The sequence below is a fragment of the Salmo trutta genome, unplaced genomic scaffold, assembly GCF_901001165.1.
Source record: "Salmo trutta unplaced genomic scaffold, fSalTru1.1, whole genome shotgun sequence".
In the NCBI taxonomy this organism is placed as follows: domain Eukaryota; kingdom Metazoa; phylum Chordata; class Actinopteri; order Salmoniformes; family Salmonidae; genus Salmo; species Salmo trutta.
The window spans coordinates 888,851-905,923 of record NW_021823258.1 but is presented as its reverse complement, the minus strand read 5'-3'; the positions used below and the strand labels follow the sequence as shown (position 1 = coordinate 905,923).

Below are 17,073 nucleotides of genomic sequence, written 5' to 3'. Positions count from 1 at the left end.
CAAAACTATGAAATAACACATATGGAATCACGTTGTAACCAAAAAAGTGTTAAACAAATAAAAATATATTTTATATTTGAGATTCTTCAAAGTAGCCATCCTTTGCCTTCACAGCTTTGCGCACACCTGGCATTCTTGAATGAGTAGGTGTGTCCAAACTTTTGACTGGTACAATATGTTTTAATTATTGATCAAGTTTAATATCTTTTATAAGTCTTTGATATTTATCATCATGTTACATGATTGTACGCTGAATACATTCCTGTAAGGAGCTCGTCATGTAAAATGACAAGGGGATGTGTTCTTTCTTTGCTTTTACCAAAGAAAACCTGTTAGCTTGAGTATTTCTCCTGAATCATCCTACGGCTCTCTGAATTGTCTGAAGAATCTCCTTCATGGTATTGATTTGAGAACTTCCCAGGTGAAATCCCCCTCATGATGAGTTTCACCATACTGTTTTCACCTGTCAAGTATTTTCCAAGCGTTGCAGATAACTGGGAGAGGAGGAGGAGAGGACTTCCAAGATATTGAGATAGAGCTCCAAATCTAAATAAATGGGAAGACACTCTGAGGGGAAAATGGAGAACGCTTTTCAGTCACTCCCAATCCGACAGGAAGCTTATCAGGAAGAAAACCCAAGTGGTGATTGACAGATTGAATCAGTCTGGAGAAAACGGAATGGCAGCTCCTCCCCTATGGTGGCCCCGGAGGGACAGTAGAGACCAACAATAATGAGTTGTCAATCAACATGTAGGTTGTTCTCGGTCTCTCTGTCTCTCCAGCTCTCTTTCCCTGTCTTCATTCATAAAGGCTGTATTGGCATGTAGAGTGTTACATCTCTCTCTCTGTCCCTTTTTAGTGTCTGTCTGTCTGACTAGGGCCCTCAAACTCAGCTCTGGACCTGGAAGTCAGTACCACCATGTTTTCATTGTTCCCCTCTAATCAGGGACTGATTTAAACCTGGGACACCAGGTGTGTGCATTATCAGGTAGAACAGAAAACCAGCAGGTTCTGGACCTCGTATGGTAAGAGTTGAGTTTCCCTGGACTAGTACTTGCCCCAAAGTAGGGGGTTGAAATGAGTTGAACCAGGCCAGTCGGTGGACAGAAGCAAGGCTTGTCCAACTCTGATCTGTCATGTTATTTCCTCAGCTAATAATAGAGGCACTTTAAATGTGTGATGAAAGGAGGTGTCGTCATCACAGCATTAGTGCAGATAGACTGATGAAGGAACTCTAAACAGGCCTGCCTAGAGGATGGGATTGTCTGTGTACCAAATGGCACCATATTCCCTATATAGTGCACTACTTTTGACCAGGGCCGATGGGGCTCTCTCCTCTATTCGTCCTTCGTCTTTCTCAGTACCCGGTCCATTATACACTCTCTCTCCCTTTCCTTCCTTCCCCTCTCTCTCTTTCCTTCACTCCCTCCCTAATTTTCCTCAGTATCCTTGTCCTAATGTTTCTGCTGCACAAGTCCCCCCCCCCCCCACAAGCCCCCCCCCCCCCCCCCCACAAGCCTCCCCCCTCCCCCCTCCTCTCCCTGGAGACTGGTCCACGGGGGTTCCACTCCAATAGGTTCAGCTGATAGGGTCAAAATGAAGGGCTGACACCTACTGCTGGACTACGGGCTAATCAATGGGTGATGGAGCGGGGGGGGGGTCAGGGACTAGTACACACACTAAGGGTGCATCCCAAAAATGTTGTTCACTTGCTCACTTTCTCTCTGGATTTGAAGAGACATGAGTGGTATGTTGAAAGTTGCTCTAACTCATGTCTACACCAATCCAACGCTGTTAAATGTGGGGGGGAGTAGGAAACGACTGCAGACTTCAGAAGGGAGGAGAGGTTATTGGGACTCACCCTTGAGGATTGGGAGGGTGGGGTGTGTGTAGGGACGGTCTGGTGAGGTTAGTCGAAGCAGGAAGCAACATAACATTGCTTACTGTATCCTAGTGTGGAATGTACACACAGTCAGTCAGGACAGCATCAACTAGTCACAACCTTTACGCCATTTAAAGCTCATTACAACTGCTGTTCTAGTATCATCACTCCGAGGGAGTCAGGACCGTTTTCAGAGACTTGCCGCTGGACTGTGATTCCATAGTTAACCTGAGGATTGACAGACAGGTGAGTGACTCTTTTTTTGTCTTGCTTTCCTGGTTAGACTCCTTACCAGGACTTGAAATGAGTTGGGAAGAGAGAGCCGCTAACCTAACGGGAAACAACATACAACAAATCAGATAGAAACAGCTGAGATGGGAACAATGGCCATTATTTTAGTCCATTCTATCTCTCTGTCCTAGTCGCTAGTGCTGAACCATGTTGTGTGGCAGAGACGGGTTATCAGAGGGCTGAGAGACGGGTTATCAGAGGGCTGAGAGACGGGTTATCAGACGGCTGAGGGACGGGTTATCAGAGGGCTGAGAGACGGGTTATCAGAGGGCTGAGAGACGGGTTATCAGAGGGCTGAGAGACGGGTTATCAGAGGGCTGAGAGACGGGTTATCAGAGGGCTGAGAGACGGGTTATCAGAGGGCTGAGAGACGGGTTATCAGAGGGCTGAGAGACGGGTTATCAGAGGGCTGAGAGACGGATTATCAGGACGTGTGTGGGTGTCTCCGTCTTAACAGACACACAACAGGTGTCCTGCCTGTCCTGAGTCGTGTTGCGTGAGTGTGAGAGGGGTTAGCAGGACTAACGATGGCTGATCCACACTACAGACCACAGCAGGGAGGGACAGAACAGGGATCCCACAGCCCTACCCAGCAGGGAGGGACAGAACAGGGATCCCACAGCCCTACCCAGCAGGGAGGGACAGAACAGGGATCCCACAGCCCTACCCAGCAGGGAGGGACAGAACAGGGATCCCACAGCCCTACCCAGCAGAGAGGGACAGAACAGGGATCCCACAGCCCTACCCAGCAGGGAGGGACAGAACAGGGATCCCACAGCCCTACCCAGCAGGGAGGGACAGAACAGGGATCCCACAGCCCTACCCAGCAGGGAGGGACAGAACAGGGATCCCACAGCCCTACCCAGCAGGGAGGGACAGAACAGGGATCCCACAGCCCTACCCAGCAGGGAGGGACAGAACAGGGATCCCACAGCCCTACCCAGCAGGGAGAAACAGGGATCCCACAGCCCTACCCAGCAGCTGACCCCAGCCTAGTCCACTAACACTTGTGTTTCATAAACTGTTAGCGTGTCAATGTGATTAACATACTGTATGGTCATTGTTGTGTGAATCAGTACAATACATTGTGGTGTGTAGTAATATAATACATTGTGGTGTGTAGTAGTATAATACATTGTGGTGTGTAGTAGTATAATACATTGTGGTGTGTAGTAATATAATACATTGTGGTGTATAATACATTGTGGTGTGTAGTAGTGTAATACATTGTGGTGTGTAGTAGTATAATACATTGTGGTGTGTAGTAGTATAATACATTGTGGTGTGTAATACATTGTGGTGTGTAGTAGTATAATACATTGTGGTGTGTAGTAGTATAATACATTGTGGTGTGTAGTAATATAATACATTGTGTTGTGTAGTAATATAATACATTGTGGTGTATAATACATTGTGGTGTGTAGTAATATAATACATTGTGGTGTATAATACATTGTGGTGTGTAGTAGTATAATGCATTGTGGTGTGTGTTTCAGTATGATATATTGGATAAAGTAATAAAGACAGACACCAATGTCTAGTTCAATAGCCTTGTTCATGCATTGTACAAATCCCTACACGCGGAGTCCGGGGAACAGTCCGGCTAGTCGATTACCTATCAACTAGACTCCGTAACAGTGTGTAGTAATATAATACATTGTGGTGTGTAGTAGTATAATACATTGTGGTGTATAATACATTGTGTTGTATAATACATTGTGGTGTATAATACATTGTGGTGTGTAGTAATATAATACATTGTGGTGTATAATACATTGTGGTGTGTAGTAGTATAATACATTGTGGTGTATAATACATTGTGGTGTGTAGTAATATAATACATTGTGGTGTGTAGTAGTATAATACATTGTGGTGTGTAGTAATATAATACATTGTGGTGTATAATACATTGTGGTGTGTAGTAATATAATACATTGTGGTGTGTAGTAATATAATACATTGTGGTGTGTAGTAGTATAATACATTGTGGTGTGTAGTAATATAATACATTGTGGTGTGTAGTAGTATAATACATTGTGGTGTGTAGTAGTATAATACATTGTGGTGTGTAGTAGTATAATACATTGTGGTGTGTAGTAGTATAATACATTGTGGTGTGTAGTAATATAATACATTGTGGTGTGTAGTAATATAATACATTGTGGTGTGTAGTAGTATAATACATTGTGGTGTGTAGTAATATAATACATTGTGGTGTGTAATAGTGTAATACATTGTGGTGTGTAGTAGTATAATACATTGTGGTGTGTAGTAATATAATACATTGTGGTGTGTAGTAATATAATACATTGTGGTGTGTAGTAGTATAATACATTGTGGTGTGTAATAGTGTAATACATTGTGGTGTGTAGTAGTATAATACATTGTGGTGTGTAGTAATATAATACATTGTGTTGAATTGTGTTGAATTGCAGGAAATGAGCTGTAAAACGGCTCCTTGTATTTCTTGTGACTGGAGGGGTGAGGACATGTTGAACAGGTTGGGGTCACCTGGGTTCAGAGATGGGGGTTTGTTATTACACAGATAAAGATTATCCATCCGGGAAACTTTACCAAATAGTGTTTGAGTACCCCTGATGTAGGGAATAGGGTGCATTTTGGGACAAAGCGCAGTGTCTGCCTTTGTCCCACTGCGGCCATATTCTATCTATTAACAAAATGCCTGTAGTATTTAGGTTACTGTACTATGCATGAAGCATCAGTAGCATCGTCCTATTTAGATTTTGGATACACACATGTTTTCTGTAACCTAGCCTCACATCTATGATCTGTAACCTAGCCTCACATCTATGGTACGACATCTATGATCTGTAACCTAATCCTCACATCTATGGTACGACATCTATGATCTGTAACCTAGCCTCACATCTATGGTACGACATCTATGATCTGTAACCTAGCCTCACATCTATGGTACGACATCTATGATCTGTAACCTAGCCTCACATCTATGGTACGACATCTATGATCTGTAACCTCACATCTATGGTACGACATCTATGATCTGTAACCTATCCCCACATCTATGGTACGACATCTATGATCTGTAACCTAGCCTCACATCTATGGTACGACATCTATGATCCGTAACCTAGTCTCACATCTATGGTACGACATCTATGATCTGTAACCTCACATCTATGGTATGACATCTATGATCTGTAACCTAGCCTCACATCTATGGTACGACATCTATGATCTGTAACCTAGCCCCACATCTATGGTACGACATCTATGATCTGTAACCTAGCCTCACATCTATGGTACGACATCTATGATCTGTAACCTAGCCTCACATCTATGGTACGACATCTATGATCTGTAACCTAGCCTCACATCTATGGTACGACATCTATGATCTGTAACCTCACAGCTGTGGTACGACATCTATGATCTGTAACCTATCTCCACATCTATGGTACGACATCTATGATCTGTAACCTCACATCTATGGTACGACATCTATGATCTGTAACCTCACATCTATGATCTGTAACCTCACATCTATGATCTGTAACCTAACCTCACATCTATGGTACGACATCTATGATCTGTAACCTAGCCTCACATCTATGGTACGACATCTATGATCTGTAACCTCACAGCTATGGTACGACATCTATGATCTGTAACCTATCTCCACATCTATGGTACGACATCTATGATCTGTAACCTCACATCTATGGTACGACATCTATGATCTGTAACCTCACATCTATGGTACGACATCTATGATCTGTAAATTCACATCTATGATCTGTAACCTCACATCTATGATCTGTAACCTCACATCTATGATCTGTAACCTAACCTCACATCTATGGTACGACATCTATGATCTGTATCCTATCCCCACATCTATGGTACGACATCTATGATCTGTAACCTAGCCGCACATCTATGGTACGACATCTATGATCTGTAACCTAGCCTCACATCTATGGTACGACATCTATGATCTGTAACCTCACAGCTATGGTACGACATCTATGATCTGTAACCTATCTCCACATCTATGGTACGACATCTATGATCTGTAACCTCACATCTATGGTACGACATCTATGATCTGTAACCTCACATCTATGATCTGTAACCTCACATCTATGATCTGTAACCTCACATCTATGATCTGTAACCTAACCTCACATTTATGGTACGACATCTATGATCTGTAACCTATCCCCACATCTATGGTACGACATCTATGATCTGTAACCTAGCCGCACATCTATGGTACGACATCTATGATCTGTAACCTAGCCTCACATCTATGGTACGACATCTATGATCTGTAACCTCACAGCTATGGTACGACATCTATGATCTGTAACCTATCTCCACATCTATGGTACGACATCTATGATCTGTAACCTCACATCTATGGTACGACATCTATGATCTGTAACCTCACATCTATGGTACGACATCTATGATCTGTAACCTATCTCCACATCTATGGTACGACATCTATGTTCTGTAACCTCACATCTATGGTACGACATCTATGATCTGTAACCTAGCCCCACATCTATGGTACGACATCTATGATCTGTAACCTAGCCTCACATCTATGGTACGACATCTATGATCTGTAACCTAGCCTCACATCTATGGTATGACATCTATGATCTGTAACCTCACATCTATGGTACGACATCTATGATCTGTAACCTCACATCTATGGTACGACATCTATGATCTGTAACCTAGCCCCACATCTATGGTACGACATCTATGATCTGTAACCTAGCCTCACATCTATGGTACGACATCTATGATCTGTAACCTAGCCCCACATCTATGGTACGACATCTATGATCTGTAACCTAGCCTCACATCTATGGTACGACATCTATGTGCACAATGACCAGTAGTTTACTGGACAGAAAGTCCCAGGTACTGGATAGAAGAATAGAACCATAGAGATCCTGATAATTACTACTCGTTCCTAATTCTATGAATTGGACATCCCAACTATACTAAGCCTTAGAATAAGCCCTTTTGGGAGAATATACCGCCATGCAATGTGATTTATTTTTGCTCTCCCATGTGTCCTGTTCCACAGTCTCTGGTGCAGACTGCTGTTGTCAGAGTCAGTCAGAGTTGTCATGGCACCACTAGGTGTCTCTCCACACTGTTTAAAAACCAAGCTTCTGGGGCTTTTACTTTCCCTTTCTCTGATTGGTCCAACACAAGCCTGTCTCCAGAAATCACCATAATCCTCTTTGATACAACAACCCCCCCGGCCCCTCGGCCCCGGCCCCTCGGCCCCGGCCCCTCGCCCCCGGCCCCTCGCCCCCACCCTCGGCCCCTCGCCCCCACCCTCGGCCCCTCGCCCCCAAGCTCGGCCCCCACCCTCGCCCCCACCCTCGGCCCCCACCCTCGCCCCCGGCCCCTTGCCCCCACCTTCGCCCCCCTGCCCCACGCCTACCCACTATCCCTCTCTATTCATTTAAATTCAATTCAAAGGGCTTTATTGGCATGGGAAACATGTTAACATTGCCAATGCAAGTGAAGTAGATAATAAACTAAAGTGAAATAAACAATAAAAATGTCTCTCTCTGTCTCTCTCTCTCTCTCTCTCTCTCTCTCTCTCTCTCTCCACCTCTTCCTCTCTCCACTACAACAACCTTTGTAAACCCGTAGAGGGGGGAGGGGAGGAGGAAGAGAGTTTAATCTAAGCAGATTATGATGTAAACTGTTGGAGGGGAAGGAGTGGAAGTGGGGAAGAGATATGCTGGCTGGCTGCTACAGTAACTTCCAGTGGCAGGGCTGGTTGTAGCAGCCAGCAGTGTCCTGTCTCCTACTAACCTCTCTGTCTCTCTCTCTCTCTCTCTCTCTCTCTCTCTCTCTCTCTCTCTCTCTCTCTCTCTCTCCTTGAGCCACGGCCCTAAACCTACGCCCTTCGTCCCTCAGCACGGACTACCCAGGGGCCTCTTTTCTAACACCCCATTTAGAGCCTACTGAGAAGGATTACAACGTTAGGCTTTTAGGGACAGCGTTTCCTGTAGTTACAGCTGAGACATTTAGAAGTTTATTCTTTGGAGGAGGAAGTATGGTCTCCTGTTCGCTGGAGTAAGATCTTTGGTGGCAGAACTTTTCTTGGATTTGACTTTGGGTTTTTCTTTTGTTTGAAGAAAGAAGTTGAACACCTCTGGTTTCTCCTCTTCTTTCCCTGCGGACGTGTTTATTGGAGAGGTAGAGGAGCGAGGGAGGGAGCAGCATGGAGGAGTGAAGCAGACGGAGGTGTGGATTGATGAATGGATGAATAGAAGCTGGAGAGAAAGAGCCTGGTCTAGTGATGTGGTATACAATGTTGATTTTGGGGCATTAACTCTCAGCACCACAAACGAGATAAGCTTGGTAGTGTGGATGTTATCTCTAGTGTACACTTGGTAGTGTGGATGTAACCCTAGTGTACACTTGGTAGTGTGGATGTTATCTCTAGTGTACACTTGGTAGTGTGGATGTAACCCTAGTGTACACTTGGTAGTGTGGATGTAACCCTAGTGTACACTTGGTAGTGTGGATGTAACCCTAGTGTACACTTGGTAGTGTGGATGTAACCCTAGTGTACACTTGGTAGTGTGGGTGTTATCTCTAGTGTACACTTAGTAGTGTGGATGTTATCTCTAGTGTACACTTGGTAGTGTGGGTGTTAACTCTAGTGTACACTTGGTAGTGTGGATGTTAACCCTCTTCTAAAGAAGCAGTCATGTTGCTTGTACAGGGTGGTGTTTGACTTCGTCAGAACCTTCCAGAACCCTGGATCACTGGGGCAGCATGGAGCTGCTGAATCTAACGTGATCAAACTGTTCCAACTGGGATCCTCCTTTAACCCTGTCTTTGGACAACACTGTCTGGTCCTCCTTCTCCCTGACTTCCTGAGTCTCTAGGGAACATACAGACTCCTGTTCCAACTGGGATCCTCCATTAACCCTGTCCTTGGACAACACTGTCTGTCCTCCTTCTCCCTGACTTCCTGAGTCTCTAGGGAACATACAGACTCCTGTTCCAACTGGGATCCTCCATTAACCCTGTCCTTGGACAACACTGTCTGGTCCTCCTTCTCCCTGACTTCCTGAGTCTCTAGGGAACATACAGACTCCTGTTCCAACTGGGATCCTCCATTAACCCTGTCCTTGGACAACACTGTCTGGTCCTCCTTCTCCCTGACTTCCTGAGTCTCTAGGGAACATACAGACTCCTGTTCCAACTGGGATCCTCCATTAATCCTGTCCTTGGACAACACTGTCTGGTCCTCCTTCTCCCTGACTTCCTGAGTCTCTAGGGAACATACAGACTCCTGTTGGGTTGTTGTTTGTTTGAATACAGTACATCTGATAAAACCCAGTGGGTCGACCCCTGCAGATGCTGTCAGTGGGGTCGTCAGCAACCGTAGTGATGCATCGTCGGAACGGCGGCGGTCGGAACGTTGGCGTTGGCGTCGGGATGCGTGGGCGGGAGAGGAGCGCCGGGATGACACGGATCATCACCCTGTGGATTATCTGGTCCAGCTGGCTCTGCTTCATGGCCAACGCTCAGATGAAGATACCGCCAGAAACGTGAGTACCCTAATCATGGCCTCACCCAAAACATGTGGACCTCACACCCCTCTTGCACTGTTAGTAGAATAGTACTGTATATCTATAGTTCATATTACTGTACCCATCACTGTCCCCTATACACTGTCAGTAGAATAGTACTGTATAATAGTACTGTATATCTATAGTTAATGTTACTGTACCCATCACTGTCCCCTATACACTGTCAGTAGAATAGTACTGTATAATAGTACTGTATATCTATAATTCATGTTACTGTACCCATCACTGTCCCCTATACACTGTCAGTAGAATAGTACTGTATATCTATAGTTCATGTTACTGTACCCATCACTGTCCCCTATACACTGTCAGTAGAATAGTACTGTATATCTATAGCTCATGTTATACATAGCGTTTGTGTGCTGCCCAAGAGACTCCTCATTGACACACTGTGCTGATGCTGAGGTAAAGGCTCTACTCACCATTGAACTGGATACCTGCAACACAGAGAGAGATGTACCTAGAGTAGTGTCTTCCAATAGATAGACACATATATAGAGAGAGATGTACCTAGAGTAGTGTCTTCCAATAGATAGAGAGACACATACAGAGAGAGATAGCTAGAGAGACAGAGAGAGATAGCTAGAGAGACAGAGAGAGATGTACCTAGAGTAGTCTCTTCCAATAGATAGAGACACATACAGAGAGAGATAGCTAGAGAGACAGAGAAAGAGACAGATACTGAGACAGACAGAGAGAGAGAGACAAACAGAGAAAGAGACAGATACTGAGACAGAGAGACAGAGAAAGAGACAGATACTGAGACAGACAGAGAGAGAGACAAACAGAGAAAGAGACAGATACTGAGACAGAGAGACAGAGGTCTCTTTCTCTGTCTCTCTGTCTCAGTATCTGTCTCTTTCTCTGTCTGTCTCTCTGTCTGATACTGGGACAGGGAGACAAAGACAGAGAGACAGAGAAAGAGACAGATACTGAGACAGAGAAAGAGACAGATACTGAGACAGAGAAAGAGACAGATACTGAGACAGATACTGAGACAGAGAGACAAAGACATAGAGAGAGAGTCAGAGTCACATCAGTGGTGGGAAACCGTTGTCTTAGAGAGCTCCTCTGATTGTGTGTTCATGTTGGGAGGCCCTCAGAACTGTATTCTCATATCCTCTCACCAAGTGTGTTAGCCAGCTTTCTGTGACTGGACCTAAAACGTCACCATGAATTTATCTGGAAATGTGTTTCCTTATACACTATCAGTAAAACAAATCTGTCTCCTCTGAAATTAGAGTGTATTATGATCTCCCCTCCCCTCCCCTGGTCACTACTCTCCCCTCCCCTCCCCTAGTCACTACTCTCCCCTCCCCTCCCCTAGTCACTACTCTCCCCTCCCCTAGTCACTACTCACCCCTCCACTAGTCACTACTCTCCAATCCCCTAGTCACTACTCTCCCCTCCCCTAGTCACTACTCTCCCCTCCCCTAGTCACTACTCACCCCTCCACTAGTCACTACTCTCCCCTCCCCTAGTCACTACTCTCCCCTCCCCTAGTCACTACTCCCCCTCCCCTAGTCACTACTCCCCCTCCCCTAGTCACTACTCTCCCTCCCCTAGTCACTACTCTCCCCTCCCCTAGTCACTACTCTCCCCTCCCCTAGTCACTACTCTCCCCTCCCCTAGTCACTACTCTCCCTACTCTCCCTCCCTAGTCACGACTCTCCTCCCCTCCCCTCCCCTAGTCACTACTCTCCCCTCCCCTCCCCTAGGCACTACTTCTCCCTCTCCTCTCCTCCCCTAGTCACTACTCTCCCCTCCCTAGTCACTACTCACCCCTCCCCTAGTCACTACTCTCCCCTCCCCTCCCCTAGTCACTACTCTCCCCTCCCCTAGTCACTCCTCTCCCCTTTCCCCCCTTGTCACTACTCTCCCCTCCCCTAGTCACTACTCTCCCCTCCCCTCCCCTAGTCACTCCTCTCCCCTTTCCCCCCTTGTCACTACTCTCCCCTCCCCTAGTCACTACTCTCCCCTCCCCTCCCCTAGTCACTACTCTCCCCTCTTCTCCCCTAGTCACTACTCTCCCCTCCCCTAGTCACTACTCTCCCCTCCCCTCCCCTAGTCCTACTCTCCCCTCCCTAGGCACTCCTCTCCCCTTTCCCCCCTAGTCACTACTCTCCCCTCCCCTAGGCACTACTCTCCTCCCCTCTCCTCCCCTAGTCCACTACTCTCTCCTCCCCTCCCCTAGTCACTCCTCTCCCCTTTCCCCCCTAGTCACTACTCTCCCCTCCCCTAGTCACTACTCTCCCCTCCCCTAGTCACTACTCTCCCCTCCCCTAGTCACTACTCTCCCCTCCCCTAGTCACTACTCTCCCCTCCCCTCCCCTAGTCACTACTCTCCCCTCCCCTCCCCTAGTCACTACTCTCCCCTCCCCTAGTCACTACTCTCCCCTCCTCGCCCCTAGTCACTACTCTCCCCTCCCCTAGTCACGACTCTTCCCCTCCCCTAGTCACTACTCTCCCCTCCCCTCCCCTAGTCACGACTCTCCCCTCCCCTCCCCTAGTCACTACTCTCCCCTCCCCTAGTCACTACTCTCCCCTCTCCTCCCCTAGTCACTACTCTCCCCTCCCCTAGTCACTACTCTCCCCCTCCCCTAGTCACTACTCTCCCCTCCCCTCCCCTAGTCACTACTCTCCCCTCCCCTAGTCACTCCTCTCCCCTTTCCCCCCTAGTCACTACTCTCCCCTCCCCTAGTCACTACTCTCCCCTCCCCTCCCCTCCCCTCCCCTAGTCACTACTCTCCCCTCCCCTAGTCACTACTCTCCCCTCCCCTCCCTCCCCTCCCCTAGTCACTACTCTCCCCTCCCCTAGTCACTACTCTCCCCTGTCCTCCCCTAGTCACTACTCTCCCCTCCCCTCCCCTAGTCACTACTCTCCCCTCCCCTAGTCACTACTCTCCCCTCTCCTCCCCTAGTCACTACTCTCCCCTCCCCTCCCCTCGTCACTACTCTCCCCTCCCCACTACTCTCCCCTCCCCACTACTCTCCCCTCCCCTCCCCTAGTCACTACTCTCCCCTCCCCTAGTCACTACTCTCCCCTCCCCTAGTCACTACTCTCCCCTCCCCTCCCCTAGTCACTACTCTCCCCTCTCCTCCCCTAGTCACTACTCTCCCCTCCCCTCCCCTAGTCACTACTCTCCCCTCTCCTCCCCTAGTCACTACTCTCCCCTCCCCTCCCCTAGTCACTACTCTCCCCTCCCCTAGTCACTACTCTCCCCTCTCCTCCCCTAGTCACTACTCTCCCCTCCCCTCCCCTAGTCACTACTCTCCCCTCCCCTAGTCACTACTCTCCCCTCCCCTCCCCTAGTCACTACTCTCCCCTCTCCTCCCCTAGTCACTACTCTCCCCTCCCTAGTCACTACTCTCCCCTCCCCTAGTCACTACTCTCCCCTCCCCTAGTCACTACTCTCCCCTCCCCTCCCCTCCCCTAGTCACTACTCTCCCCTCCCCTCCCCTAGTGTCTCTCCTACCCCCTCCCCTCCCCTCCCCTAGTCTCCCCCCTCTCCCCTCCCCTCGTCTCTCTCCTCCCCCCTCCCCTCCCCTTGTCTCTCCCCTCCCCTCCCCGCTCCCCTCCGCTCCCCTCCCCTCCCCTTGTCTCTCCCCTCCCCTCCGCTCCCCTCCCCTCCCCTTGTCTCTCCCCTCCCCTCCCCGCTCCCCTCCCCTCTCCCCTCCCCTCCCCTAGTCTCTCTCCTCCCCCCTCCCCTCCCCTTGTCTCTCCCCTCCCCTCCCCGCTCCCCTCCCCGCTCCCCTCCCCTTGTCTCTCCCCTCCCCTCCCCTCCCCTCCCCGCTCCCCTCCCCTCCCCTCTCCCCTCCCTTCCCCTAGTCTCTCTCCTCCCCCCTTGCCTTGTCTCTCCCCTCCCCTCCCCGCTCACCTCCCCTTGTCTCCTTATGCCACAAGGAGACCATCTATCTAAAGAGTTCTAATGGAATATGTTCATTCCACACAGCATGCAAATATTGGAATTAATTTGTGGAATGTTGAAAACGCTGAATTACCAAATTGTTCCAGTGTAGAAGTTGTTCAACTCTCCAGGTTTGTCATTGGACAGTGATGAGGATTGTTGTTCTGTCCTGTTAGATGGTGAACAAACACTGCAGCATATACAGTACATAGGAGTAGACAGACAAGCCTTTCCCCATTGTTGTGTAGTCAAATGACAAAATCCCAGTTTCCTGTGTTACGTAAATGGTTGGGGAAAAGTTGGTGTTGGTTGAATATTTTTTTTCTCTCCATGTAATTGCAAAACAATTGTGTGATGACGTTGAACCAAAGTGGAAAACTGATTGGTTTAGCAAAAAGTCATCAATGAAAGGGAAATTCATACTTTTTTCACTCGACTTTTAACCTAAATCTAATGACATGGTAACATGTTGATTTCGTGTTGAATTCACGTTAGTTAACAACCAGAACAAATGTAAATCTAAACTAGATGTTGAAATGATGTCTGTCCCCAGTGTGACATTCCTGTTCTCTCTCTGTGCCAGTCAGTCTCGTGACAATATTGGTTGACCAGGACAAATCTCCTGACTTCCTGACTCCCGGGGTGGATTAAACAGAACAGTTGGAGCTAGACTAACCCATAAGCCTGTAACATTGCTTGTTCTGCCCTGGCCCTAACCTCTTAACCTTACAAAGCATACTGTATGTCACAGTACTGTAGTTAGGCAGAACAGTCACAGCGGGACGTAGACAGAGCAGTATTACATCACCCTTTACATAAAGATGTAATGACCTTTGACCTTACCATAAAGATTGTAAAAAAGGCTGTTTCTCTTATTAGGGAGGACAGGTCACACCATAGTTAGACCGGCGAAAGCATCACACGGCCCGAACAGCAGTGCACTTTCCCCTTATCATTAGAGATGTCCAGAGAATGAGGGGGGGGGGGGGGGGGGGGGGTTGTGACACACTGAGTCTCCATAACAACAATACAACAACATGCACCCAACCCTGTCATCAACATTTTGTAAAAAGACTCTTTGGCACCGTATTATGGTCAACCTGTCATCAATACCATCATCCCTTAAATACCACGGTTGTAGGGTTATATTACTGACTCATTTCATTTACAATGTGTAGCTGCTAGCTAAGCTAACCGTTTGTCCAGGACTTGAAACAAGGCTCAGTGTCTGCACTAAGTGCTTGAGCAGCAGCTGTGAATGTCCTTTCATCTGTCCTCCACTGTCCAGGGGGTCAGGAAGGATTGGGTTCTCTGTATGTGTTTAAAGCAAAGGCTGAATGACAGTGTATATACGCTTAGCTTCCCAGTGTAAGCATTTAGCATATTAGCTCTATAGCGTTAGCATCATAGACTTTTGGCATGTAGCATAGTATCTTTTCATTGTTAGCTTGTACCATATTAACTCTCCCCTATTAGCATAGCGTATTAGCTCTGTAGCATGCAGCATAGCAGCGCCCCTGTGTTAGCATGTAGCATAATAGCCCTCCAGTGGGGCTTCCTGGATGCTCTTACCAAAGATATAGATAGTGACACTGTAGCCCACTATATTGTAGGTTATTATAATAACCTCTTGTACGCTAGCTGCTTCCTCTGCTCCTCTGGCTGTGTTGAGCCATCTGTTCCCCCCAGCTCACCTCTCTAACCCCCATCTGTCCCCCCAGCTCACCTCTCTAACCCCCATCTGTTCCCCCAGCTCACCTCTCTAACCCCCATCTGTTCCCCAGCTCACCTCTCTAACCCCCATCTGTCCCCCAGCTCACCTCTCTAACCCCCATCTGTTCCCCCAGCTCACCTCTCTAACCCCCATCTGTTCCCCAGCTCACCTCTCTAACCCCCATCTGTTCCCCCAGCTCACCTCTCTAACCCCCATCTGTCCCCCCAGCTCACCTCTCTAACCCCCATCTGTTCCCCCAGCTCACCTCTCTAACCCCCATCTGTTCCCCAGCTCACCTCTCTAACCCCCATCTGTTCCCCAGCTCACCTCTCTAACCCCCATCTGTTCCCCAGCTCACCTCTCTAACCCCCATCTGTTCCCCAGCTCACCTCTCTAACCCCCATCTGTTCCCCCCAGCTCACCTCTCTAACCCCCATCTGTTCCCCCAGCTCACCTCTCTAACCCCCATCTGTTCCCCAGCTCACCTCTCTAACCCCCATCTGTTCCCCCAGCTCACCTATCTAACCCCCATCTGTTCCCCAGCTCACCTCTCTAACCCCCATCTGTTCCCCCCAGCTCACCTCTCTAACCCCCATCTGTTCCCCAGCTCACCTCTCTAACCCCCATCTGTTCCCCAGCTCACCTCTCTAACCCCCATCTGTTACCCAGCTCACCTCTCTAACCCCCATCTGTTCCCCAGCTCACCTCTCTATCCCCCATCTGTTCCCCCCAGCTCACCTCTCTAACCCCCATCTGTTCCCCCCAGCTCACCTCTCTAACCCCCATCTGTTCCCCAGCTCACCTCTCTAACCCCCATCTGTTCCCCAGCTCACCTCTCTAACCCCCATCTGTTCCCCAGCTCACCTCTCTAACCCCCATCTGTTCCCCCCAGCTCACCTCTCTAACCCCCATCTGATCCCCCCAGCTCACCTCTCTAACCCCCATCTGTCCCCCAGCTCACCTCTCTAACCCCAATCCCCGCTGGTGGTTTAGTAACACACACACACACACACACACACACACACCACACACACACACACACACACACACACACACACACACACACACACACACACACACACACACACACACACACACACACACACACACATAAAGTACATTATGGCCACACAACTCTAATGAAAATAAATTCATTTTCAAGAAGCATCTGTTCTAAGTAACCAGAACATCGACCTTCTGGAACGAGGCTCCAGTACAGTTAAGTAACTAATATAACACATGTGGTATTGTGAGCTCATTAGGACATGTCTAGGACCCAATGCCATGAATCAGAGAGAAGCTCAATTCATCAATCAAATGTCTTCTATTAAGCCCTTTTGTTTCATCAGCAGTTTGTTTCCAGAGACCCAGCCTAAACCCCGGAGAGCCATACAGAGGCTAGGAAAAACTCCCTAAAATGCAGGAACCTAGAGAGGAGACTAGCTGTGTTTTGAATAAATTCATTCTGAAGAACCAGGCAGGTGCTGTTGCCATGGACTACTAGAATAAATTGACAGTAAACCGAGCTCTTCTATTGGGCCAATTGTACTTCAATTGTATTTGGGTTTTTACAAAGCTTACAGTAATTTCCTGTATTTCCTTTCTGTTTTTCAGGGTTCAGCAATGGGCCGTCTCCTATGGAAAACA

At 48.0% G+C, this 17,073-nt stretch overlaps 1 protein-coding gene across 1 annotated transcript in view; it reads left to right on the top strand.

Moving 5' to 3' along the window:
* Window positions 1-9,414: 9,414 nt before the first annotated feature.
* LOC115189942 (voltage-dependent calcium channel subunit alpha-2/delta-4-like) overlaps window positions 9,415-17,073 on the top strand; it is a 54,392-nt gene continuing 46,733 nt past the window's right edge. Inside the window, 2 exon segments of the mRNA XM_029748451.1 lie at window positions 9,415-9,762; window positions 17,041-17,073. The exon segment at window positions 17,041-17,073 is cut by the window's right edge and continues 49 nt beyond it. Of these exon segments, the coding sequence (XP_029604311.1) occupies window positions 9,569-9,762; window positions 17,041-17,073 (227 nt within the window). The 5' untranslated portion in view covers window positions 9,415-9,568.